We start from the raw sequence: 12,893 nt of genomic DNA on the forward strand, positions 1-12,893 counted from the left end.
AAGAGCTTTTTCAAAATCGACGAATATTAGTAACCCTGCCTTATTAGAATTATTCAGATGTTCAATGACTTGTTGTATTAACCTTATATGTTCACCAATATACCTTCTCTTGATGAATCCAGTTTGATTTGGTGATATTAATGTAGTTAGCATTTTCTTAATTCTGTTTGCATTTGCCTTAGTTGCAGCTTTACAATCTGTGTGAAGCAGACTTTGAAAATATTTCGAGATCCTGACCTGACTTAGGTATAAGGGAAACTATAACTTTTTTTGTAATACAGTAAGGAGATTGGTTTTGGAATGAGAAATTGATTGATTTAACGAAATATTCTTTTAAGATATCCAAAAATACATAAAAAATCAACTGTTAACCCATCTGAACCAAGGTATTCATTTAGTTTCATTTCTTTAAGAGAATATGTACATTTGGATTATGTTAGTAAACATTCACCGCTTCGTTGCTTAATTGTGTTGAAGGAACATCAAAAAAGTTAATATCACTGTTAGTTTGTACTTGTTTTCTGTATAAACCTTCATAAAAAGTTCGTTGCTCGTTTAAGATATATTTTATATCTTTTATGTTTGTCGATATGGTTTGGTTCTATTTAAGTTTAGTAATTGTTTTTTGTTCAAAGTGGCGTATTTCAAAACTAGCAAAATATTTACTTTTTTTTTTTCATTTTTTTACCTTAATATCATTCAGTTAACATTTTCTGTTATTTTCATATCTAATTCTTGTTAAAGAACACTTATTTCTGCTATCTAATTGTTATTATAACTTAATTTTGTGTTTTCTTGTAGTTTTTTTATTCTTCCGATTAGATCGTTTTCTTCTTTTACTTTTTCTTTGTTAGCATTAGTTGAATATGTATGCGAAAAGCTACAGAAACAAGCTCAGTAGCAAAAAGTTTAAACATTAACCCGGTTTAATGGCACTGGGTAAACGCCAAAGACATAGAACATAAAATCACAAACAAGAAACATGGAAGAACAGCACAAAACTCCACAAGCAGCACAGTGCATACATACTATACTATATATATATATATATATATATATATATATATATATATATATATATATATATATATATATATATATATAAACTTGGTATAATTGATTGATTGAAATCTTTCTTATAGTCCCTTTGATTAGTTCCCATAGTGTATTTGGGTTACAATTATTGTTTATTACTATAATTTCCCCTATTTTTCTGGTTTTGATATTCAGTGCCATTTAAAATGCTGTTGTTGATTTTAAAGGAATATTTTAGGCATTGTATTGCGTAAGTAATCACAAATGAGCAAATAATCTAGACGAGAGAATATGGCTGGTTTTGTATTAGAATCCCAAGTATATTGGTGTAAATTTAGATTGTTTTTGCGCCAAATATCAATCAAGTTATAATTAGATATTTTTTTGTTAAGTGTTGCTTGACATTCTTTTTATTTGTTTCTGTCCTACCATTCTTCTTGTCAATCGAAGGGTTAAGCACAGTTTTAAAGTCATCTCCAATTAATATTATTTTTTCATTATAGTCAGCGACAAAGATTTCTAATCTGTCGAATAGCGTTGTTTGGTCATCATTTGGTCTTTAAACATTAACTAAAGTAATATATTAATTATTAACTTTTATGTTTAAAGATGCACTATTACTCCAAAATAAGGTTTAACACATTAAATACAATACCAAAAAGGATGAACACATGTCCAAAACATTGGTGCTTATGTAGGATAATGAGCCTAATTTAAAGGAAATGTGCAGAAAACACGGTATTGCTATCTAATGAGACGATAGTAGATCGCAGTAAATCTATTAGCATTCACCAATCATTTAATATTTGTTTGCGTTTTCAGCTATTAAATACATGGTTATAATTTTGTTATCAGTAATTACTAGTTTCCGTAAATGTATTATTTTGTAAGAACTTGAAGGTTTATCACTCAAAATTTATGTTTCTTATACATGTGTATCTATTGATTTTGAATAAGAGTGTCACTTTACGGTAATTAGCCGACAAGTTACTAGCTCATAAGAATTTTAACATGTAACATTTGATTCCTTATTTACAAGGAAGGCAGCGCCTTCTTTATTGGATTTATTTCAACTCAATAATGAAAAACCCTTCCATTCTCTCTTGTTGAATGGGTTTCTTGTAAAAAAAATTATATCATAAGTTTAAGACTTTAGATATTTAAATACTTGAAGGCGTTTTTGCTTATTGCTGAGTCCTGTAGTGCTTAAAGTACAAAACGTGATACTCTTTCATTTGAGGATTGAAAAAATGTGTGTAATAATTTGCTAGGAATTGACCAGTTGTCTCTCAAAAACATACGATTAAAAAATAATTGTAGGATTAGATCCATAGTTGGCAGTGAAGAAAAATAAAGAAATACATAGTTTTGTTAAGCGTATGAGTGAATGTTAATTTTCGTGACAGACAGATAATTTTCAAAGTGACGTATTCCATGTTTTTGAAATTATGCAATAGCTTCATTGCAATAAAATTTAGCAAACATTCAGTATAATAACATGGTATAAAAATGCTATTTTTAGCGCGATTACATTACATATTTTTTCAAATATTCAAAGAGATAAACACCAATGAAAACATACTGCTTTCGTCAAATGAACAGTAATTAATTCACAACTGCTTCATAGTCACTACAGTAGTCGAATTGGCAAAACAAAACCGTATTTATAGTTCCCGTCTCTAAACTTGGTCGACATACAGCTTGGTGCCCTAGTATTTTGCGACAGTTGATGCTCTTGTTTATTTTATTTTTAAAGTAATCTATGAAATGTTTCGTTTGTTTTTTGAATTGACATCAAAACTAAAGTGACCTTAAACACTATAATGTAACCGCAACGTCAAGTCACATCTAGATAACGGCTGCCATAAACAGCATGATATACAAGCCGATCTGGATGCGATATCCCATCTCTTATCGAATAGACTCCTTGAGTGTAAAGCATATATACACGGAAAACAAGTGTCCGATGCAATTGTTGAGTAATAAAAACTTGACGCCATGCAATAAAGTACCTTTTTCAGCGTCGTTCGGTATGACGCAGTCGGTATAACGGCGTCGGGGATTTTAAAATCGGTACCTACCACAACCAAGTTTGTGTCCAAGGGACACTTTAGCTGGGTGAACTGCCGTATACTGAAATGTAGTTTTCATATATTCCTAATTAAATATATCAGTTGTTTGGCTATGTAATAAACACACCATTTTACATTGCGACCTTACGAGTATTTGTGAATTTTCATGCGCATCGAATTAATAATACACAGTTGACAATAGGAGTCTGGTAATTTATTTAAATTTAAAATAAAACCTTTTTGAAGAGAAAGAATATAATGCACGAGCACCTCAACGAGCTATTGGTACTACCTCACAAGCATATGCACCACAACTTGCCTAAAATCGAGCCATGTGCAGAATAAGAATTAGATTTATATTAACTATAAGCTCACAGTTCATGAGTTACATATACTATAAACATGTACATTATATAAACATTTCCAGTATAACAACTTTCAAAATGAATCACGTTGAACGTTCGTTGAATTTTGGATGTTTGGATTGAGAACAAAATATCGCATCGTGTATAAAAGTCTTAATTCATTGTATAATGGACATTCTCTGAGAAAATGGTATCAAGTTTCAAGTGTATTACAAAATTTGGCATTCTCGGTCATTTCTTGTTATTGAGTGGGGTGTATGCCATCTGCCCATTACTATCTCTATTCTTTGTGAAGCTACTCTTAGTCGTATTAATACTGTTCGGAATTTATTGGCTTGTGTGATGTCTAAACATGACTGATAATCAAAATCTGTAAATAGCATATATGTTAACGTCTTTTGTGATTCTCTTCTCTTTGATCTTCATTCCATTCTTGCTTGAAACAGTCTCAAATCCTCATCTGAAAGGTGTTTAAAACAAATTTTGCCAAAGTTAAGCCAAACTTCAGCAAACTCGATAGATTCTAACGCCTTTCTAACTTTAATTGTCAAATTGATTTCCGGAGTGTTATTTTGTAGATCAGTTAACATCGAGTTATATGCAAGTTTAATGAGTTTTCTTTCATCTGTCATTGTAATCTTTAACCAAAAGCGGATGATAGATGTCAATATATGGACAAATAATGGAACTCTATCCAAGTATCCATATATAAAATTGGTATGCGATATAACTATGAATTCATGTTTGAGCAGTTGTTTTCGTCTGTAATTTGTATTGCACGAAAGCAAATGATCGACCAATGAACTTCAAGTTAACGAACACGTATGAAACGAAGGATTTTTTAATATTAAAAATTATTTTGGGCAGTATTTTGGTAACATTTACTTGTCCAAAAGTGATGAGTTTAGATTTCGTCAAGGGGAAAATAACTACCCTTCATTTAAACAATACTTTCTCAAGTTTATATTTCCACACCTATGTGTGCAATGAAAATAAAAATTTCAATGTTGTAACTTGTACGCAATTGTCCTGTTGATTTACTTGATAAATTGATCAATGTGTTTAAAAAATACAGTACAATCTACAAAGATAAGAAAGCAAAAAATAGCAAAACACACACACTCTTTAGATCATTTCAGTATTAAGGACTGTGGGTGTAAAGTTTCCTCAGTAAATTATTTTCTTCAGATTTAAAATCTTAAGTGATGAAATGACAAATATTATTGTAGAAGTATTGAGAGCTGAGACAGTCGCAGGGTGAATTGAACTTACAGATGTGTCGTTATCTGAAACGACTTTATTTATAATTGAATATTGAATTGCATTTTATATTTATAACATATAAGATGCGTTCTTTATCTAGACCTTAAATAGTTCTTGTTTACAACTGCAGTCGAAATATTAATGTATCTCTACACATTTGTGTAATAAGGTAAGTGGGTGGAAAAAACAAGATTGTAGAACAAAATATGTAGAAAAATACAGAAAAAGCAAAACAATGTTTCAAAATTATCAAAGTTAGCACAAGTGAAATAGGAAGTTTAGTATGGTAAGAATGAAACTAATTTAGGCGAAAATTTCCATTTAAGTTTCAATTTACGCTTGCGTTACTCCTGCGTTACTCCTGCGTTATTTATGAGTAACTCCTTCATATCAACAGACCTGCGACATAACTACGAATTCGTTTCAAAATATAAAAAATATAATAATAGCACTTATAAAGCAAACGTCTTTATTGTTTTCCATAGTATATTTAATAAAGGCATTTCAGTTTTCAACGCATGGTTTTGATATGCGTCTCCGTGAAGTTCTAACGAGATAGTTGATGTGGTTGCGTATTTTGCCAGTTGTGGACATAACGCATGAGCTTTGCTTTTATGTTTGCTATTTCACCGGGTAAATTGCAATGTCGTTATGAAAACTTTTGGTTGTGCTGATTGCGAATAGTGACAACCTTTACGGGTAAACATATATTATTAACATTTGCCAAGTGAGTAGTAGACTATTCAGCGTCTGAAAATGAAAACTTGTGTAAATGAGATTTTACACATGATGTGTGAAAACATTAGCAAAGAAAGATATTTAACGCATGGATTTATTTCAATTTTACGAACGATCAAAGCACGCCTAATCTTAAAAGGAAAAGGACCTTGCATTGCAATTAAATGTTATAGTCAATGATATATGAACAATAAATGCGTGCGGTAATTCAGAGCTCCCTTTAAAATTCAAACCGAAAATGTACCCAAGAACTGTTTTTTCTCAAATCATCTGATAGTACAATGTCGTGTCAAAAATACTTACCGTACCAATAGTTGTCTTGTTGCTTTATGGTTTTACTGTATTCAGTACAAAGTGTCTACGTTCTGCCAATTTTAAGGATTGTTTTAATGCCGTTTAATGTTTGGTACACATGTTAGATTATCATCCCCTATAAGGTGTTGACGGTCTAGTAACATTATAAATCAGTGTTATTTCGCGTGCAAATCGGTCAATTAAAAGTAGGACACTTTTCTATAGGGAAATTATGTAGTGGACAATAGCCTGCAAGCAGTGAACAAAGAATCTTAATACGATTTACTGCATTTTTCTAAAACGATACATATTAGGGATAGAAATGACTCAATACATAAAAATACTATGAATAACGCATAAACATGATTCAAAATATGCATGCACGATCGTTGTTATAACAAGTTATCTAAATACAGTGACATTATGCTTTAACTACAAATTCAAATGTACACATAACAAATTACATCGACAATTAAAAATTATTTCAATTGGATATTATTCAATTATCACAGCCTTCTTTACTTACTAATCACGAGACGTATGTAGTTCAAAAGAGGCCCATTCTGGTAACATTCAAATACAAGTTTGAAGTCAACATAGTTATGCGTAACGCAAAGCGATAAGCGGGTAAACGCATATCTGTTTATAGAGACTACCCTGAGGATATAATGGCAGCCAGGAAACGCCTGTGGACCCAACTGAAGGCATAAAGGCAGAATAGAAACAACCGTGTATGGTTAAAGTTTACGGCCGCTTTGTATGTGAATGACCAGCTGATCTCTGATGAGATTCCACAGTGGCAGGAAGTGATAAACCCCGCGCGTTACATCCCCGATCGTCGATATTCCTCGCGAATAGACAACACGCAGACTGGAGGTTTTTCAAATGAACTTCAGGAAGTCAGAGATTCTCCGTCGTTGGATTGCAGGGAACCGCAACCTGCATTTGCAAGTGTTGTAAATAGCGCGTACACACAGTCACAGAATACTATGGTAACGAACCAACATACTCCTGCGAGTGAAAATACAAATAACGTTCAGGGTGTCAGTCTAAATCTACCTGACAACACTGACCAAGATCACGTGTTCACTCCCCCGCAAACTTTAGCAGCTGTTTAGGCTCAAGCACGTGGTCGGTCAAAATCGAGAACGACGCCATCGTCCAATCAGAGGAAGCCACGGTCAGTCAGCAATCGAGCTCCACGAAAGACCGCGAATAATGGAACAATCAACACCCAGAGTTCCTCTCAAACGACGCAGACGACCAGTAAATAGGACATTTGTAGTAAGTGTGTAAATATCAATGACATACGCTTTAATGAACTTTCAAGGTTTAGTTACAAAATATAATGACAAATTTAAATCCAAAGAAGTTCGAACATTATTTGAAGACAATGCTATTATTTGTTTCACAGAAAGTTGGGGAAGTAGTGACTACGATGTCGAAGATTTTGAATGTTTTATTTTAAATAGGTTAGAGAAAATTGCTGGTACAAAGAGAAATTCTGGTGGTTTATTATTGTATGTAAGGCAAAATTACGCCAAATATGTCTCTTTAGTTATGCCACACAGCGACTCGCATTTATGGATAAAAATTGATAAAGCTTTACTATGTTTAGGGGATAGTTTAGTTGTTTGTTTATGTTATATTGTACCCTATAATTCTAGCAGGAACATTCAAGTTGAAAATAACATTGATGATATTATTGAACAAAATATTATCACAATTAAGCAACAAAATGATAACAGTAATTGTTTGTTTATGATACTTGGAGATTTAAATTCAAAGGTGGGACATTTGCAAGATTTTGTAGTAGACGATAATTACACATTAAGAAATCAAAACCTTTTACCTTAGGAATATACAACTGATAATTATTTGCCATGAACATCTGAAGATAATGTTGTTAATACAAATGGTCGATTGCTTATTGATTTTTTTTATTGAAACAGGACTTAGAATAGCAAACGGGCGCGTAGGGGGTAATAGAAATATTGGCCCTTTTACATTTGTGGCTGCAAATGTGTCAAGTGTCATAGATTACTGCATTGTAGATGAGGTTTTGCCCACTAAATTTGTAAATTATAATGTTCATGGACCGAATGTTTTGACAGACCACTGCTTAATTGAATTTGCATTAGAACGGTCACCAAATATACATGAAAATATAGAAAATAACGAAAGTCGTTTACATATTAATATTGATTATTCATTTTCGTGGCGTAATTCAAAGAAAGAAGATTATGTAAGTACTTTAAACGCCGAAAATTATTATAACTACCTAAATATGAATAAGCGGACGGATCAATTAATATGCTAAAAACATAAAACTCCTAAAATTATATCTCTTCAATCGTTTACAGCTTACTTTCAGGCAATTAATGATCTTAATGAAAGGTTTTTTTTCAGCCAGACGAAGACATATTATACTTTAATAATACTATTTTACAAAATGAATTAAAGATAATGTTTTCTGAATGAGATTTGCCATTCACTGAGGAAGACGTTCTAAAAGGTATTTCAAATTTGAATTTGGGCAAAAGTGCTGGTCCAGATAGGATACTTAATGATTTTTTGATATATGGTAAACGTAGACTATCGTCTTTTCTTTTAAGGCTATTTAATAAACTATTAATAACCAGGTATTTTCCGGAAAAGTGGACTGAGGGTTATATAGTTCCAATACATTAAAAGGGAAATCTAAACGAAGTTGGAAAATTCCGAGGAATCACATTATTAAGTGTTGTGGAAAAAATATTCACAAATATTATTAATAGCCGGCTTTCAACTTGGGCCGAATATTACCATGTATATATCGAGGCACACGCTGGATTCAGAGCTTAAATGAGTACCGTTGATAACATGTTTGTATTACAAAATTGAATTAATCATGTTCTTAATGAAAACAAGCAGTTATATTGTGTTTTTGTTGATTTAACAAAAGCGTTTGATTATATAGTACGAGACAATATGTGTTATAAACTGTATATATTAGAACTACGGGGCAATCTCTTTTCAGTTATAAAGTCTATGTATAATCATATGTATTCAAGAGTTAAACACCAAAACGAGTTAGGTGCAGTGTTTGAAAGTCATTTAGGTGTACGTCAAGGCGAATGCCTATCGCCATTATTATTGTCATTGTATATTAACGATCTAGAGGAAGTATTATATCTCAAAGGGGCCAAAGGGGTCGACACAGGATTTTTAAAGTTCTTTCTACTCTTATATGCAGACGATTTTTTGCTAATTCAGCAGCAGAACTGCAAGCGAATATTAATATTTTAGAGGAATATTGTAATATATGGAAACTTAAGGTCAATAAATGCAACACAAAGATATTGGTTTTTAAGAAAGGGGGTAGATTACCTTCAAATCTTCAGTTTCAATCTATCAGGGATCACCATTGGAGGTTGTAAACAAATTTACATATTTAGGTATAGTCTTTAGCTCAGGGGGTTCACTTATATATGCTACCAAAACGTTATCTGGTCAAGCACATAAAGCAATTTTTAGCTCTACTGGCCAAAGGCCAGAAGAGCTTATGCGATGGTAATGTGTACGTAGTATGTGCATCCGTGCGTGTGAATGTTTAAGTTATGCACCTGGTGTCATTACTGGCCACACCCAGGGTTCACAGGTTTGGTAAACATAAATCTGGAAAGGTTTAAAAATCTTTTTGTGTGTTCGTGGATCCATCTCAGCACAATTGATTGTGAATGTTTGTTCAAATTGATCAATATTGTCCTAGGATGCCCTTGACTTTGACCTTTTGACCAACTTTTTTTAACTTTTAAAACTACAGAAATTTTTACTATGAGTACAGTTTTGAAAGCATTTTTTTTTTGTCAGATGACTTTTACTTGGCACATATTAAAACAGTTCATGGAACTAATCTGCTTACAATACTTTCTGGGCTCAGATGTTGAACGTGCTACGTTTTCAGGTAAGCCAAACACAAAACATAAACCATATGTCTGTTGCCTTTTACCCATACATCCATGCTCTGGATTGATATGACCACAAAAGCCATGCCAGTAGAGCATAGGCCCTTTTGGGCCTCTTGTTAAATTAAGAAATTATCTGAACAAATTTACTAATATAACACCTGAATATAAATTGGAACTTTTTGACAAACTCATTAGACCTCTCTTGTGAATGCAGAGACGGGCAGATTATATCTAATGTCGCAATGCATTATAAATACAATTAAGTACTGGCTTAACATTTTAAGTATGCCGAATGATTAATATGTAAGAACCATCTATAATGTAATGATAAATGATGTTGTAAAATTTCCAAACTGGGTAGTACATGTTAAAACAATATTGAGTAATATGGGGTTTATCACGTCTGGCTTGCACAAGATGTTGGTGATATTTCCAGTTTTGTGTCATTTTTGAAGCAAAGAATATGAGACGTTTATGTTTAAAATTTAAACAGCAGATTGTCAGACTCCTCAAGAGCTTTATTTTATAGAAACATTTCTGATTTTGAATTAAAACCCTATCTTAAGTGTGTTAATGTACAGAAATTCAGAATTGCTTTAAGCCAATAAGGATTATCGTCGCATCGGTTAAATATAGAAGTTGGTTGGTGGAATAATACAATTTTAGAACAAAGACTTTGCCCTCATTGTAATGTCTTAAAAGACGAAATTCATTTTTCTGTCCGCATCGAAGAGCTCAAGTTTATGAATTTTAGGCTACGCATAAGCTTCCCGACATACTTAGCATAATTGTGTCCCAAGTTCCATCTTGCCATGTTGTTTCTGGCCATAAGTAACATTTTAATAAAACGAACGAAGATGACACCAAGTGTTAATATTTGACAATATTTCGACTTTAACTCCGTCAATATGATACGTTTATGTGCTAATTATTGACCCAGTTACAAAAGTGCTACAAACGTATTTGAGCATAGTATCATGTTTTGTGGAAACATAACTATGGATTTCCCATTCCAGGGCAGTGTGTCTTTACTTTTAAACAACACATCTCTAAAGAACCTGTCCACAGAAATTTACAGCTTATCAATACTTATGTAAAAATCTACAGAAACAACCTCAGTAGCAAAAAATTTAAACATAAACTCGGTTTAATGGCACTGTGTAAACGTTAAAAACATAGAACACAAAAACAAAAAATCACAAACAAGAATCATGGAAGAACAGAGCAATACTCCACCAACAGCACAGTGCATACATGCTATATATATAAAAACTAGGTATGTTTATCAAGGATTGTTAGGTACCGCCTTGGAACGGTCAGTAAAATGTAAATTTACTGGGGGTTTAAATCAAACCTGCATAAGAGGGTTGCTCTTATGTTTACAATCACGATAGCCGTTTGATTTCACCTCATTATTCCAATATTGTGGTCGAATGAGGACCTTTCCAATATATTCTGAGCAAATAAAAGTGAAAATTACTGTCTGTAACAAACTTGGCAATATGTCCCGGAAGTAACCCGAAGTTGCGTGCGCATACAGAATGTATCCTGGACGTACTATGAGTAAGACAATAGTAATGTATAAAAGAACGGCAACCATGGCTGAGTTCAATTTAACACAATTACAGTTAAACACTGAAACGTTGCACTCCTTGTTTGAGAGAATCTTTAGCTCTGTGATGGTGACTTCTGCAAAGAAAAAAACAGAAAAACATTCAGTTGCATTTATAAGTATTTCGAGATCCAACAATACGTTACGGAGTCACTCTAACATGATGTGATGATTAGGAGACTCAGAAATGTGACAAATGTATATAGTATTTGGAAGTAAAAAACTACTTTTATCCAGGCAGACTAATCAAATGTTATTTATGTGTCAGCAATGGGGGACATGTCGACTAGAACACTTTCAGTTCATTTTTTTTCAAGATAAATAATAAAATAATAATTCAAATTAATTTATACAAGTTATCATACCCGTTTGTTTTGTCCTGTTCCTGCAAAGAGCAACCAGCACGGTGACAATGACGGGTACGTATATCACTAAATATTCCACCAGAATAGCCCATCTTTCCTCGTAAACGTTTTTCTGACAGACGGACAAGAATACGTCAAAGTGCTGACTTCCATACGTCCCAAGCGTCACAAGCGAATGTTGTGCAACTGGAAGTGGGCTATTTTGCGACACAATCTTGATTACGGAAAAACTTCCTGTGATGATGCAACCAAGTGTGCCTGCGTATGCTAGACACGTAGACATCGACCATTTAAAGTTCTGAACAAAAACATTATGCACGATAAACACGAGCACCACCCCGTTTGCAAACGCCGCCGTCATCGAGTAATCTAAGCACGAGCCGACGCTCGGGGGCCCCTGTTTTACGCGTCTTATCATGTAATTTTCGGCAATTTTCAACATGCACACGCTCGCGATCAGATGCAAAAATCCTGAGAGCACCACTGCGAACAGCGTCGTGGTATTTCGGCAGTACTTCCGGCGTATTAAGACTAGATGACCGACACAGATGGCACCGGCCACGAGGGCCGTGAATATCAAGCCGCTCTGAAGGAGCTGAAATATGAACATCATATGACTAAGGTCGTCAGTCTGCTGAGATGCATGAAGGGTGGTGCTCTGACCCATGTATACTGTCTGTAATGAAATAACCAACGTACTTTATAGGTTTGCAACGTATGGTCCAGTTTAAACTCAAATAATAACCAAGCACCAAAGAAACTGAAATTACACCTTTATATTCGAAACAGTTTGCATCTATCAGTTATTAAAGTGTGTGTGTTAAACTTACCAACCGCTCGTGAGTGTTTATATCCGTTCATATTATTAACACAATAAACGACTGAAAGATAACAGCAGATTTAATGTTTACAACGGCATAATTATAAACGTTCAAAAATTATTTTCAATACTTAGTTAAGCACATTGGTATTTGAATGTAAACATCAATGCAATTTGAGTGTTATTGAAAGAGTTGGAAATAAGATACCTTTAACGGTAACCCAAGCTTTTTAAAGCGAATTTATTTGCGATGCAATTAGGAATAATGGAAATTGACAGCCAGCTAACAGTTGGCAGCCACTTTATACTTAGCCATTAATATACCAGTTGTATATATGATTATCCGGATAGAATATAACACTTTTAAAACACAATTTAC

General features: G+C 33.3%; 1 protein-coding gene across 1 annotated transcript; it reads right to left on the minus strand.

Annotated features, from left to right (window-relative positions):
• Positions 1-10,020: 10,020 nt before the first annotated feature.
• On the minus strand, positions 10,021-12,687 carry LOC128244613 (uncharacterized). Its single transcript, XM_052962624.1, has 3 exons — positions 12,525-12,687; positions 11,695-12,370; positions 10,021-11,406 (listed from the first exon to the last, which is right to left on the minus strand). Exons 2-3 carry the CDS (start codon positions 12,359-12,361, stop codon positions 11,066-11,068), a joined length of 1,008 nt encoding a protein of 335 aa, XP_052818584.1. The 5' UTR covers positions 12,362-12,370; positions 12,525-12,687; the 3' UTR covers positions 10,021-11,065.
• Between the last annotated feature and the right edge of the window lie 206 nt (positions 12,688-12,893).

The sequence above is a fragment of the Mya arenaria genome, chromosome 8, assembly GCF_026914265.1.
Source record: "Mya arenaria isolate MELC-2E11 chromosome 8, ASM2691426v1".
Classification (NCBI taxonomy): domain Eukaryota; kingdom Metazoa; phylum Mollusca; class Bivalvia; order Myida; family Myidae; genus Mya; species Mya arenaria.